Genomic DNA, 15,929 nt, shown 5'->3' with positions numbered 1-15,929 from the left:
ACAACGAAAAACTGATGATTGGTGCTTCTTATCTCTCTCTATTCCTGCCTGCCTGTCCCTATCTGTCCTCCTCTCTGACTCTCTCTTTGTCTCTGTAAAAAAAAAAAAAAAAGTGAAAGGGCAAGTTACAAGTTATGGGAGGAGATATAGATAATAAATATAACTGACAGAATACTCCTCTAAAATGTATAAAGTACTCCTACACATCAATAAGAAAAAGACAATAAAAATACAGGCAAAAGATTTAAACAAACACTTTACAAAATAGAAATTTCAAATAGCCAAAAGACATATGAAAGGTGCTCCGACTCATTGTTAATCAGAAAAATGCAAAATTTAAACACAAGGAGTTTCCATGACATATCCACAGAATTGACAAAAATTAAAATTGAAAATATCAAATATTGAGGAGAATGAATAATAACAGAAACTCTCATATACAGTACTGCTGACATGAGCAAAAATAAAAAGTGGTATGGTTACTTTTGAAACTCTTTGGCACTATCTAGAAGATCTGAAATTACACCTCCCCTATCACCCAGCAAATCCTCTTGTAGGAATATGCTCAAGAAATGTCTGCTAATATGCACAGAAAACCTACATAGGATTAAATATAGTAGTATCATTGTAGCAAACCAAATTGGAAACAGCCTAAATCTATGTCAATTTTAGAATGTATAAATACATTATAGTATAGTCCCATAACAGAATGTTTTCAGAGAGAAAGAGAAAGGGGGAGGAGAGGGAGAGAGAAAGATGAGAAACATCAACTCCTAGCTGCAGCACTTCTAGTGGTTCACTGTTTGCTTCTCATACATGCCTTGGTGAGGGGGCAGTGGCCTTAGCCAAGCCAATGACCCCTTGCTTGAGCCAGTGACCTTGGGCTCAAGCAAATAATCTTGGGCTTCAAGCCAGTGACCACTGGGTCATGTTAATGATCCCACACTCAAGTTGGTGACCCTGCAGTCAAGCTGGAGACCTTGAGCTTTCAAACCTAAAACCTCAGCATCCCAGGTCAACATTCTATCCACTGTGCCACCACCAGTCAGGTGGTCCTATAATAGAATATTATACAGCATGAAAATAAATGAACTATAGCAAAGGCAACACCATGAGCAGGTCTCACAAGCAGGCTGAAGGAAGCCTGAGGCAAAATGAATGATTCCATTTCTATAAAGTTCAAATCCAGACAAATTGAAACTATGGTGTTTAAGAATGCACACCTAGGTAGTAAAACATTTTTTTAAACCAAAGAAAGTATTTACCACATATGTCTGCTGATAATCTTCAGTTGGGAGAGAAGATTGTGATTAGAAAGGGCCCACACAATCAGAGTGGAGGATTTCTGAGCTGCTGTTCTATTTTTTAAACTGATTTATTTTTATGGAGGTATTAACTTTGTACAGTTTCACTAAGCTGTATGTGTTTTGTATACTCTATGTGTACTCTATTTTCACAATAACAAAGGGCATAAAAAATAAGACTGAAAGATTATAAGCAAACTAGACCTATGTTTTATATAGATATCTATATAAGACCTAAAACTCACAATATAATTTAACATATGATGTATTCCAATAGACAGAAATAAAATAGATTTGACCCACTTCATATACACTCTGAAGACTGAGATCATAGAGGCAACTATCTCATTCCCTTCTAAGAGCTCATCTCAAATTCATAGCATTTACAACACTGTATTGTAACCATTGAGACACGTCTTATCCTTCTTCCATAGTATAAAACTTTTGGAACATGGAAGGTTTGACTTTAAATTAGCTAAATCCCCTAGAGTAGTAGTTTCTGACACTTAGGTTTTGAGTCCTTTACAAAAAAAAAAAAAAAAGTCCTGCCTCGTTAGCTCAGTTAGCTAAGAGCACTGACTGGAAATAAAGTTGCAGGTTCAATCCCAGGTGAGGGCATACACACAAAGCAACCAAGGACTGCAAAACTGAATGGAACAATGGATGAAGGCTTCCGTTCCCACTCCCCACTCTTTCCCTTCCTCTCTGTCTCTTTAAAAATCAATGAAAATTAAGCCCTGGCAAGACAGCTCAATTGGTTGGAACATTGTCCCAGAGCATGGAGGTTGCCAGCTTGATTGCCCAATCAGGGCACATACAGGAGCAGTTCAGTGTTCCTTCTTTCTCCCTGCCTCTCTCTCTATATATATAATTTTAGTGAGAGGAGGGCAGGCGGAAAGATGGACTCCCACGTGCACCCAGACCAATATCCACCCAGCAAGCCCATTAGGAACGATGCTCTGCCCATCTGGGGTCATAGCTCCATTGCTCAGCAACCAAGCCATTGTTTTAGCGGCTAAGGCAGAGGCCATGAAGCTATCTTCAGCATCTGAAGTCAACTTGCTCGAATCAATCGAGCCATCACTGTGGGAGGTGAAAAGAGAGAGAGAGAGAGGAGGGGAGTAGGACAGGTAGAGAAGCAGATGGGTGCTTCTCTTGTATGTCCTGACTGGAAATCAGACTTGGACATCCACATGCCAGGCCAATGTACTACTGAGACAACCAGCCAGGGCCCCTGCCTCTCTCTTAAAAAAAAATGGTGATGGGACCCTAACATAAAAAAACTACATTTTTATTTTCACAAATAAAAAACACTAATAAAAGCCAGTAACATACACTACCACTCTCATTTCAGAAAAGGTAATTACAGAAAAATATTTAACTTCATGTAAACAATATATAGTACCTGTATATCTTCTCATAGAACAGTAAAAATCCCCTGGAATACCTAGCTCAATGCCTTGAATTCAACTGATCTTTAAATAAATAAAATCAGAATGATATTTGGTATTTATCCCAAACTTAAGAGTATTCACTGCATATCATTGAAAACAAAAACAATAACAATACTGAGCCAACCAACTGTCCCACAAAATACACAAACTATTAAGCAACTGTGGAAATTATTCAAAATTAGGAAAATACCACCATCTTGGACACAACTGGCCCTTAATTTTGATGGCAGAATGGTAAGAAGGCATAATTGGACAGAACTGGTCAAATATGTTTATACTATACCTTTTAAATATTAATGACTTATTAAATACAAGGACACAATACAAATGTAAATGTAATTGTTACCTGATAGTCTCGCAGACCAACTAATATGATGTCTGAGGTATTTATCCAAACCTATAAAAGAAAATTTATTGCATATTATATCTAAAATAAAAACAAATTTTAATAAGGAACAATGTTAAACCATTTTTCCCATAAAAAAATATGGACTATTCACTGAATGTGGAAAAAAATATGTTAAGATTAGGAGAAAAAATAGCCTGACCAGTAAATATGTAGAGTGCAGGCTCATCTGGCTTGAGCTCACGCTCACCAACTTGAGCAAGGGGCTAGGGGGTTGAGCATGGGATCATCAATATGATTCCATGGTTGCTAGCTTGAACCCAAAGGTTTCTGGCCTGAAGTTCAAGGTTGCTGGCTTGAGCAAGGAGTCACTGGCTCAGCTGAAGTACCACGGTCAATGTACGTATGAGAAGCAATCAATGAACTGAAGTACCACAACTATAGTTGTGCTTCTCATCTCTCTCCCTTCCTGCTTCTTTCTCTCTCTCTCTTTCACACACACACACACACACACACACACACACACCCCTTAGGGAAAAACTATAACACTGGCTGGGGAACAAATTTTTTTCATTTCCTGTTGCATGAGGTTTTAGAACTGTTCCTATATATTTCTGCATTGCTGATTCCAAATCTGAAATCCGTTTTTTGGTGCATGCTCTAGATTTTATGAAATTTTAATTTCTTTTTGTTACAGTTAATGCATGCATTGGTTTTTAAATTGGAGTTAAAGGGCAACGACTCTTGAATTGAACATAATGACAAGGCAATTAATGTTTTACAAACATTTTACATAATTGTAGTTTTTAAATGTGAATAATTATTATCTGATAAGAACACACTCTTATTTTGTTTTAAGATTGAATCATGGTTTATTCAAGTAGGTGTAAATGTAAGAATAGTCCTTCTGTTCTATATGTGGCTGTTACACACTTCAATGTCAAAGGCTCAATATTTCATCATTTGTGACACATGCATATATTGCCTATTTTCAAGTTCCCCTTGGCAATCAAGACAAGAATTGGGCTCCTTGTATTGTGTGTCATAATTGTGAGGAAATGCTTCGTGACAGGACAAAAGGAAAACGCAAAGGAATGCCTTTTGGTATTCCCATGGTTTGGCGTGAACCTAAGGACCACAGCAGTGACTATTATTTCTGTTTGATCCATACAAAGGGCATCAGCAAGAAAAAATGGCATATGATTGCATATCCTAATATTCCTTCAGCAATACGACCTATCCCACACTCTGAGACACTCCCGGTTCCAGTTTTCAATGGTTTTGTTTCTTCTAACGATGAAGACAGTGAACATGGTGATCAAGTGTATTTTGATAAGATGCATGAGGAAATGGTTGTAGGATCTGAAGGGTCTTCTTCTGATGCCAAGCAGTCATTAACCACTCAGCAGTTTAGCCAACCCGAATTGAATGACTTAGTAAGACATTTGGGTCTATCAAAGAAAGGAGCTGAGTTATTAGCCTCCAGGCTTCAAGAAAAAAATGTACTTCACTGGTCAGCGAAAGTATCCCATTTCAGGAAGCATGAACAAATTTTTGTGGACTTTTTTTCTGAAGACACTTTGTTTACTGTTATGATATCAGTAGTCTTCTCAGCCAGCTAGGTGTTACCACTTACAGTCCAACAGAATGGGGCTATTTCTTGACAGCTATAAATGGAGTCTACAATGTGTTCTCCTACACAATGGTAATGTTTAGGCAGTGGTTCCAATTGGTTATTCAACTCATCTGTGAGATTATAATGATATAAAAGTTGTCCTCGACTTTCTGAAGTATGAGGAGCATAACTGAATCATTTGTGTGGATCTTAAAATGGTAAATTTCCTGCTAGGACAACAGAGAGGTTTCACAAAGTATCCAAGCTTCCTGTGTTTGTGGGACAGCCGAGCTCGGGAGAAACACTGGACACAGAAGGAGTGGCTGAAACGCGAAGCTCTGGAAGTAGGGATGAAAATATCATGAATGAACCTGTAGTTAATCAAGACAGGATCATTTCCCCCCACTTCACATCAAACTTGGCTTAATGAAGCAGTTTGTTCAGGCTCTGAATAGAGAAAGTGAACGCTTTCAACATATTATTGCTGCTCTCGCTGCCTTGTCTTTCGAGAAGATAAAAGCAGGTGTATTCGATGGACTTCAAATTCCAAACCTCATACATGACGAAGAATTTGCCAGGAATATGAACAAGGAGTTGAAAGCAGCATGGCAGTCTTTTGTGGCAGGTATAAAGAACTTCCTTGGCAACAAAAAAGCAGAAAACTATGAACTTCTGGTTCAAAGGATGCTGTTGGTTTTCCACGACACTGGATGTACATGAGCGTTAAGATTCACTTCCTGAACAGTCACCTTGATTTTCAGGTTTCCTGAAAATCTTGGAGCTGTAAGTAATGAGCAGACTACTGCTGGAGCATCAAACGATATTGTCCTCAACAAGTACACAAACGCAAGAGCTACAAATGCAAATTTTTGCCTGAATAGAATTTAAATAAGTTTTGCGCAAATTTTATGATTAAAATAAGTGTTTTAATATGTTCTATTTTAAAATTGTAGATCAATTCTGATGCAATCATATCTTTTAGTGTATTAGTGTATTTACTGCATTATATAAATTATTATACTTTCACATAAATTATACTTTCACAAAGATGATGCCCAAGAAGACATTCTACTTTATTATGTTAAACTAAATGTTGAAAATTTTACAATAAGATGAAAACCTAAAATCTTGAATTGCAAAAACACTGTAGCTTACAGAGAGAAGCTAATGTCAGATTTGAGATCAGCACACTCGAATTAGGTAAGAACAACTATTTTTGTGGATGCAACAAAAATTTTGTTCCCCAGTGTAATAAATGTTGTATTATAATAAAAGGGGTCCTTGGGTTACAACACCGCTCTGTTCCTATAACACTGACATAACCAAAATTTTGGGTGGACATTCCCTAGCCTAAGTCATTTACCTATCCTAATACAGTTATAAAATCATAATCTAGAACATAAAAACACAATAAAGCCACAGAAAAATAAAAAGAACATACACCACATGCAAGCAAATTAGTTCACCCATGTACTGCATAAGTATGATGCTAGCAGCAGTAAGCTGTTTGCTTACTCATGTGTCAATATTTTTCAATTTTTATGAGAGTGAGAATCATAAACTTGAATCATCATATGATGAGACTGCCATAACCCAAGGATCCCCTGTACTGTGCATATGTGTGTGCGAATACATATGAAAAGAAAGTTTAGTTAAATATAAGTATGGTATGTTAGGAAAGACTGTAATACATAGGTAAGTTTTTCTCAAATTTAACCTAAGAATGTTAAAATATATAACAATTTTATTTTAACTATTTGAGAATTTTAAAATTGCTAGAAAATAGTCATTTCTCATAAAAACTATAGACGTTTAATCACAAAACACTCGTAATATTTAATTAGCCAAAGTATATAAAAATCATCCAACAACATAAACAGTCACCCAGGCACCAATCTACCTAAATTCAAGCCCTAAGTCCATCATTAATTTGGAAAATGAGTTATAAAACCAAAAAAAATTTTAAATCATAAAATCAAAGCTGAAAAAATTTTAACCAATTGATTTATCAATCTTCTTGAACTATTACAATGAAAAATCAAACATAATATCTAACATAACCCAATTTAAAATATCCCTAATGTGCACAGCTGTTTCCCTCAAACCACAGTCTAATCATGGAAAATACACTATATTCAATTAGTAGTCTTTTTAGTCTTCTTTAATCTGAAAACATTAGTCTTCTTTAATTTGAAAACAATTCTCTAGCTTTCATTATTTTATGGCATGGTGTTTTTTTTAAGAAACCACATTTTTAAAGAGTTGTTTTGTAGATTAGATTTGTCTCAGTATTTCCTCAATGTTACTCTCAAACTAAAAGTTTCTGACAAATACAACACAGGTGAAGCAAATGATTCTTTGTAAATTCAATTTTTTATAACAAAAGTACCCAACAATCTACTTATTTTATATTGTCATATAAATCACCATTCTTAGAATGGTCTTCAAAAAATCAGAAAAATGAGTTGCTTAGCCCACATATGTCTAAAGCAAAAAATTGTTTTTCAAAAAAAGAACAAATTTTGTATAAAATAAAACAAATTTCCCTACCTTTTTTCTCAGTTTTCCTCTGATATGACATAACCTCTTTATACCATCAAAGCATACTGCTTCTAAACGTCCATTTCCCAACATTTTGACTACCTGAGCATACTCTGAGGAGGAAAACAGGGTATGAAATATTGTTTGATTTTTTAAAAAATGTTAACAACTGAAATTAACACACAGTCAACAACTTAATTTGTACTGCTCAATTTTTCAAACTTAAAAAAAAAGTAAGGATAAGCAAAAGCTTAAGTACTCTATCGGGAGAGTAATACATATCTTAATTTTATCCAAGAAAACCAGAGAATTCTTCATTGGTCAAACAATTTTTATCGCCTCTTCCACCGATGCTAATTTACTTCATTCTCTTATTTTTTAAGCAAATAAAAACCCACTTGACCTGTGCTGTGGTGGCACAATGGATAAAGCGTGGACCTGGAATATTGAGCTTGCAGGCTCAAAATCCCAGGCTTCTCTGGCTGGTTGGCTTTGCGGTAGAGCCTCAGCCCAGTGTGTGGGTATCCCATGTTCAATTCTCCGATAGGGCATATGGGAAAAGCACCCATCTGCCTCTCCACCCTTTTCCGTCTTCTTTCTTTCTCTCTCTGTCTCTGCCTCTCTCTTTCTCTTCCCTTTCTGCAGCCATGGCTTGATTGGAGCAAGTTGGTCCCAGGCACTGAAGACAGTTCTATCGCTTCTGCCTCAGGTACTGAGAACTCTGTTGATTAGCCACAGAGTGCAAGGGAGCAACATGGGCAGGGGTCAGCCTCTAGTGGGCTTGCTGGGTGGATCTGGGTAGGGGCGCATGCAGGAGTCTGTCTCTGCCTCCCTCCCTTTCACTGAAGAAACAAAAACAAAAACCAAAACCTAGGCTTCCCTGGTCAAGGCACAGAGAAGCAACTAAGAGTTGATGCTTCTTGTTCCTGCCCTTATCTCCACCTTTCTCTTTCTTGAAAATGAATAAATAAAATCTTTAAAAATAAGTAAATAAAACCTACAGAAATCAATATGTCAAAAGTGTCATTTCCATGACAAGCTTTATGTTATAACAAGTATTTTAATTATTTACTTATTTTGAGTAAATAAGCTCACTCCTGTTCCCAGGACTGTATGCTCTACTTTTATACAACAAAGTGACTCATTCCAAAATGTACAATATAATCCTGGCTTATCAATTTCTCTTATTTAGGTACTTGCCGGTGGCTCCATGGCTAGAGCATCAGCCTGGCCTATGGACGTCCCAGTTTGATTCCCAGTCAGGGCACAAATAAGAAGTGACCATCTACTTCTCTCCCTTTTCCCCTCCCATAGCCAGTAACTCAATTGGTTCTAGAGGCTAGACTGGTTTGAGTGTGGCTTTGGGACTGAGGATAGCTCATTTAGTCCAAGAGTATCAGCATCATGCACTGTAACTCAGTACTCAAGCATCAGTCCCAGACAGGTGGGTTGCTAGGTCAATTCCATTTGGGGCACACAGAGGAGTCTGCCTCTTCTCACCTAAAAAACAAACAAACACAATTTCTCTCATTTAGATACTAGGCCTATCTTAGCTCTCCTCAGAACTTTGGTGACAAAAACCATAGGTTAATTATTAATAAATTTTTGTTATTTTAGAACAGTTTGGCAATTAAATTTCTTTAAAAAATGTCTCTGATAAAATGTACAATTAAAATATTTCCAAGAGTCCACAAGATACCAACTGATTCCACTGACACTAGAAGAGATTGATAATATATATATAAGAATTAATAACTTGGGGCAGTCTCTTTCTAGGTATAAATGACAAAAGCAGGAGTGAAAGTGAGAAGAGGGAAACAGGTCATTAGTATAAAACGTTCACACTAGTAAAATTTGTACTAAGAACCTCACAGAGCACCTGGACAAAATTATAATTCTACTGGAAAATAAATTAGATACAAATTGTGGGACTGCTATATGGTAGTAAGTCCTTTTTACCACAGCCAATGAGCCCAACTTACTACTCAGTACTTCTTCTACATAGGGGTAATCACATGAATTTGATATAAAAAGCTGGAATTGTTGAAACTGTTCAACTTAGTTGTGTTTTTACTAATCACTTCTTATATGTGCCCTGACCACAGGTCAAACCTGCAACCTTAGCATTTTAGGTCAACACTAAAACCAGCAGTGCTCATTACCCAGGGCCTAACATTATGTTTTTAAAGGAAGAAAAACAAGTGCTTCAGTCAATTTTTTACCTTTGTTTTTGTACCTTAATCTACACTTACTTAATCTGAAATATTAAGTAAATTATTCAGTTGTTTTATATTATATAGTAGTGTCAGATCACTAAGAATCGAAAGTCATAAAACATCCATGGTCTACTGAACAACATACAATATTACTCACTACCATACCATATGAAATTTTCAGTGACAGCATTCCAGGCTTAATTTGCTCTGAACCCGAAAATTTACTGTCAGATTATGCTGTTTCACACAAAACAATGACATGTGTGGTTCCAAATCTGCCACCAATTCATCTTTTACTAACATCTGATATATAATCGATTATTTAACACACAAATTCTGGAGAAGTATATATAAGGAATTACAATTAAGGAAAAGTCAAATATAGACAATGAATAACTACTCAGGATTATGACTATGATACCTTTTATGGTACAAACTAAAATTCACATTAAAAATATGGTAATAAGTTTAAAAAGTCTTACCTTGTCCATCCTCTTTAAAGACCAATTCTCTTTTTTCAGATTCATTCTCATTCTTACCTCTACGCCTGTTTTTACCTCCTTTACCTAATTAAGTACATGTAAATTTTTAAAAATCAAATGTAATCATCTATAATATTTTACAAGCTAGAATAAATCATAACTATGAAACAAGCTAGAATAACTCATAAACTTTACAAAATCACTTAGGGAAAAATAAAAATATCATCATTTAACTAGCACTATAACATTAACAAAACTCTAAATAAGATTTTTAAATATTTACCTTATATTGTTACCCAGTTATACTTTTACTGCACCAGAAATTCCCTTTTCGTCATGTGGTAGATTAAGATACATCAACCCCTTATTCTTTCCAATATTTTTACTTGTATTTTTCTGACATTAGAGTATGTCCTACATAAAAGTATGGAAAATAAAATTTCCATTATTAATATATTATGGTCTATGCTTTCCAAAGCAAAATAGAACTCTTCTATACCCCCACTGAATAATTTTTACTAAATATCTTTTTATGTCAATTACCACAGGGTGAGATGGACAATTTAATGATTAGAGTATATATAATCCTTTATTTTCTTTATTTCTAATGTTTTGCTGTTGTTAAATAATGTTGAATTGATGATTATTTCATAAGTAACTTCCAAAAGATAAATTTACATTGAACTTCTGGGTTAAATGCTATGTATCTGCTTCCTTAGGCTTTTGATGAGCTACAACAATTTACATTTCTAAAAGGAAAAAGGACTGTCATTTGGTCCTCTGCTATACCATATCATGCTAAAGATATAAAATGATTCTTAAACTGAGGTACTTCTCTATAGCATCTTATTCCTAATACAGTAGTTAACCACAAGAACAGTCATTTCCAATAGGTGAAAGAGAAGCTGAGAGTGGAAGTTAAGACAGAACCCTGGAAAGAATCTGAAACAAAAACTTCACATCACAAACAAAATTAAATGTATGCAATTGACCACTGTAAAGAGAAACACCAATCTTCTTGAATATACCTCCTGGGACAGTACCTCTGTAGCAGTCTCACATTACTCTGTTCTACAGTAAAAGGGAGGTGGGCTTCCCCAAGTTGTCAACCCATCTGCACTCATTATCTTACACATTATTAGGACACACAAAAACTTATTTCCCAAAAGGGAAAAGCATTCTATATTTCAAGCCATTAATCATGACAGTTCCATTAATAATAAAACTTGCTTTGCTTACTGAAAAATACTTGCTTTGGTAACTGAATTATACATACCAGAGTTTGGCATTTTTTCAAATCAATAAACCAAGAGTAGTTCATCCATTTCTAAAGAAATGGCAATTTAAAAACCAAACTTAGCAAATCCCTAAAGTAGCAAATCCCCAAACTGTGGCCCCTTGAGGCCATTTATCCAGTGCCCCAAAGCCAAAAGCAGACCTATAGTTCCCATTGAAATATTGGTCAGTTTGTTGATTTAAATTTACTTGTTATTTTAAATATTGTATTTGTTCCCATTTTGTTTTTTTACTTTAAAATAAGATATGTGCAGTGTGCACAGGGATTTGTTCATAGTTTTGTTTTGTTTTGTTTTTTGTACTTTTCTGAAGCTGGAAACAGGGACAGTCAGACAGACTCCTGCATGCGCCCGAGCGGGATCCACGCGGCACGCCCACCAGGGGGCGATGCTCTGCCCCTCCGGGGCATCGCTCTGCCACAACCAGAGCCACTCTAGCGCCTGGGGCAGAGGCCAAGGAGCCATCCCCAGCGTCCGGGCCAGCTTTGCCTTGGCTGCGGGAGGGGAAGAGAGAGACAGAGAGGAAGGAGGGGGGGTGGAGAAGCAAATGGGCGCTTCTCCCATGTGTCCTGGCCGGGAATCGAACCGGGTCCCCCGCACGCCAGGCCGAGGCTCTACTGCTGAGCCAACCGGCCAGGGCCTGTTCATAGTTTTTTTAATAGTCCGGCCCTCTATCAGTCTGAGGGACAGTGAACTGGCCCCCTGCGTAAAAATTTGGGGACCCCTGCTGTAAAGTACAAGTGTACCTCACCCCAAATGCTCTTCAATGGGTCAGAGGATGTCATTTTTCCTGAATTGAGGAGGGTTTTCTAAGATTTCTGAAGGAAACAAACTAAATGAAACTGAGCCCAATGCAAGTTTTCAATATATGACCCAATGTAATTTACCATATTTTTTGCTCCAAAAGACACACCTTTTTTCCCCCAAAAGTGGAGGAAGAAATGCTCATGCATCTTATACAGAGCAAAAAATACAGTATTTTATTAAATATTTTAACCACCATTTGGTACAGAATATTTTTTTTTCTTATTTTTCCTCCTTAAAACCCTAGGTGTGTCTTATGGTCAGGTGCGTCCTATGGAGCAAAAAATACAGTATATCCTCACCAATACAGTGATCACTGGGTTTTTAGATTTTCCAGTAAAGAAAAACAGCACTGGTTTTAAGTCTACATTAGTAAACCTTATTTCGTGAAATTTAAGACTTTTTAAAACAAGCTTTTTGGCCCTGGCCAATTGATACAAAAAAGGATTTAGACAGTTAAAGTTTAGGGACCCAGAAGTAATTAAAATGAATAGGACAGGCACACGTAGTGTCAGCCTAGCGTGTGGATGTCCCAGGTTTGATTTCTGGCCAGGACACACAAGAGAAGTGACCATCTGCTACTCCACCCTTTCCTTTTCCCTTCTCTTTCTCTTTTTCTCTCCCTCAACTGCCCACAGCCATGGTTTGATTGGTTCCAGCACATGGAACCCAGGTGCTGAAGATGGCTCCCCTGGAACCTTCATCCTCAGATGCTAATAGCTTGCATAGACAGCATGGCCCTAGATGGGCAGAGCATCCACCAGAGTGGGAATTACCAGGTGGGTCCCGGTCAGGAAACATAGTGGAGTCTGTCTCTACCTCCCCTTCTCTCATTTGGAAGAGAACAAAAAATAAAAATTAAAAAAAAAAAAAAAAAGAATCTTTACAACTAAGTAACCTAGGAGACAATAGACTAGTTTTACATACGGACTGAGAACATAAAATTGAGGAAAAATAGGAAGAGAGATTTGAGAGCAAAACACAGGGGGCTTGCAAAAAATCTATGTGCAATTTTAAAGTTCAGAAGTATAATTTTAATTTATTAATATAGCTGTTATTAATATATATAATATTATAGTGCCTCAAATATAATTTTTGTCAATTTACGTGAATTAATTAACCAAATGCTATATACTCCAATATTGTCATATAGTAGAATCCACTTTAAAATTTAAAATCCAAGTTAAAAATCTCTTGAAAAAATAAAATCAGAACTGCTTATATAGCATTATGTAGTCTAATATTTCATCTTGACATCTTTTTAATAAGTGAAACCAAAATTCCTAATATTCCTTAAATAAATCAGATGTGTTCTGGAGATATTCTCTGATGGAATCTTTCTTAGGTATTTAGTTTAAAAGTTAAAATGGGGGAACCTTATTTATCAAGGACGGCATCTACACAGGGAGATAACATCAACAAAATTCATTAGATATCTATTAAGTGCCAAGTTGTAAAAATCCAACGTCCATAAAATAGAACTATTCCTTTTAGAGTAGATGGGTTAGTGAGCTGTATATTTGAAAATCTCTAGAAATAAAGGTGAGAATAAGATTACTTTTAAAGTGATCTAGTTATCATCTTTGAGCTAATCATGAATTACCCAGATTAGCAGAAAGCTATAAGCCTTTTCTAACACATTCTTTAGACACTCTCAATCTCTCCCAGAATAATTAAGAATAAAACCATTGATACAAAAAGGATTTAGTTAAAGTTTAGGGACCCAGAAGTAATTAAAATGAATAGTACAGGCAAAGAATTATGAAATGAGTACCAGAAGGAGTAAGTGGTGATAACTACAAAAAGGAAATGAAGTAGAATTCCTAGAGCTACCTGTGAAGAATACAGAACATAAGTAGGTCTCGGTCCCAAAAATGAACTATCAAAGATTTTCTATGGGGTGTGGAAGTATTCCTAGCCTATACAAAATACATTTTCAGGTTTCTACTCTTCTCAAGATATTATATGAACATTAAAAGGTCAGAATGGCCTGACCACGCGGTGGCGCAGTGGATAGAGCGTCGGACTGGGATGCAGAAGGACCCAGGTTCCAGACCCCGAGGTCGCCAGCCTGAGCACAGGCTCATCTGGCTTGAGCAAAAGAACCCCCCAAAACCAAAAAATAACAACAAAAAGCTCACCAGCTTGGACCCAAGGTCGCTGGCTTGAGCAAGGGATTAATTACTCCGGAAGGCTCACGGTCAAGACACATATGAGAAAGCAATCAATGAACAACTAAGGTGTCACAACAAAAAACTGATGATTGATGCTTCTCATCTCTCTCCGTTCCTGTCTGTCTCTATCTATCCCTCTCTCTGACTCTCTGTCTCTGTAAAAAAAAAAAAAAAGTCAGAATGTTTTTAGTTTATAAAAGAGAATTGTTTTCCAGTAATGGTTGTGCAAGTAAGTGTTCTGCTTTCCCTAGGTTAGTGTCCAATTTTGGAAGTAAACTTGTTCTCAAGTATAATTTGTGAATGGTCCGCTTTAGAATAAGGGCAGATAGAAATCATTACGGCACAATATTAGTGGGAACCAAGGCTGAAAACTTTTAAATATGTAAAGCATCTTTTAAAAAAGAATGTTGAAGCCTGTGTAAGTCTGAAGGAGAGTAAACCACAATGGATTAATTTAACTATGTATCAAGAATGACGTACTGCTGACACAAAAGAGGAAATATCTTCAATAATATTTAACTGCCTATAAAGAAATAAATGAACAAGAATCACCTGTGAAAGCTAAGTTATTCAGGACAGACACAGCTGCACGACCAGGTCGCCCAACAACAGCGTCCTATCACGCCCTTGAAAAATGGCGTCTGCTTCACCGCAGTGCGAGCACGAATAACTTCCCCAGCTACTCTCCCGAGACCAAAACGCCCCGATAGATTGCCCAGCCTGGTCGGGAAGAAACAGGGCGAGGGCAGCGGACTACAGAAACTCTGGTTCTAGAGTGTTACCTTTATTCTTGGGCATGACCGTGCAAGCCGATGCCGCCCTTCGGACTCTTTTTCAGTAGTGTCTGCGCAACCACAATTCCACGCGGTCCGGAAGAAGAAACGGTGCAGGGTGCAGGGACACTGTTGCAACTGAGATGTGTAGCCAGCCACTTCCGGCACAAGCAAATAACGTCGCTGCTGGTGGCGTCAGAGCTCTTGGCGTAATTTTAACGTGCCTTCACCTGGGCGGGCTCGCAGTTCTCCCTCAATCTTTCCTCTAATCTTCTTTCATCTTCTGTGTATGCCCAGCAGACTGACTGATACCCATTAGAACTACAGATATCGACCTGGGAATCTGCAGAAAGCGTTAAACACAAAGCGCATTAATCCTTGGAAAGCCAAGAGCGGGTTAGTTGAAAAAAGAAGAGTCAACAGTTCTGTTGAGCAGTTTCACAAATTACTATGCATCCGTTACCGTTAACATCATTACTAAAATTGTACGAGAGTCTTCTCATTCTCATCTAGCTTGTAGTACTGGGGAAATGCAAGATACACTATGTGTAAGATGTTTTTTAGTACTTTTTTCTTTACCTTTTTAAAAATTAAGGTATTTCTTTCATAACGTTGCATAAGTTTAAGGTGTACATACAGAATGCTAATTTGATATATTTATATATTGTGATCAGTGGTGCGATTCAGCTGGTTCACACAGGGTTTGGCAGAACTGATACCTAATTTTTGGTTGAGTGGGGTGAACCAGTTGTTAAAATGGCACATGTAACTAGGGTTTCCTCTAAGGGGGAAATGATGAATTATGTTGCACTCGCCGGGTAAAACAAACACTGGAGACGTTTGGAGAGTTTCAGACAAAGTTTTATGGCCAAGAGAAAAAGAGAACAAAACAAAGGAAAATAAACCTGCGCAGGGGTGCACTCAA

At 37.0% G+C, this 15,929-nt stretch overlaps 1 protein-coding gene across 2 annotated transcripts in view; it reads right to left on the bottom strand.

Moving 5' to 3' along the window:
• Positions 1-15,478, bottom strand: part of LOC136316759 (eukaryotic translation initiation factor 1A, Y-chromosomal-like) — a 135,083-nt gene extending 119,605 nt beyond the window's left edge. Inside the window, exons 1-4 of one of the 2 annotated variants that reach the window (XM_066248906.1) lie at positions 15,014-15,478; positions 9,959-10,042; positions 7,270-7,373; positions 3,105-3,155 (exon numbers count right to left, since the gene is read on the bottom strand). In XM_066248906.1, coding sequence (XP_066105003.1) covers positions 3,105-3,155; positions 7,270-7,373; positions 9,959-10,042; positions 15,014-15,029 — 255 coding nt within the window. In that variant the 5' untranslated portion in view covers positions 15,030-15,478. The remainder of the gene's footprint in view (positions 1-3,104; positions 3,156-7,269; positions 7,374-9,958; positions 10,043-15,013) is intronic. The other variant, XM_066248907.1, reaches the window with a different exon arrangement.
• Between the last annotated feature and the right edge of the window lie 451 nt (positions 15,479-15,929).

The sequence above is a fragment of the Saccopteryx bilineata genome, chromosome X (genome assembly GCF_036850765.1).
Source record: "Saccopteryx bilineata isolate mSacBil1 chromosome X, mSacBil1_pri_phased_curated, whole genome shotgun sequence".
NCBI classification, from domain to species: domain Eukaryota; kingdom Metazoa; phylum Chordata; class Mammalia; order Chiroptera; family Emballonuridae; genus Saccopteryx; species Saccopteryx bilineata.
Note: the sequence above shows the minus strand (reverse complement) of the source record. Positions and strands in the feature narration are given on the sequence as shown.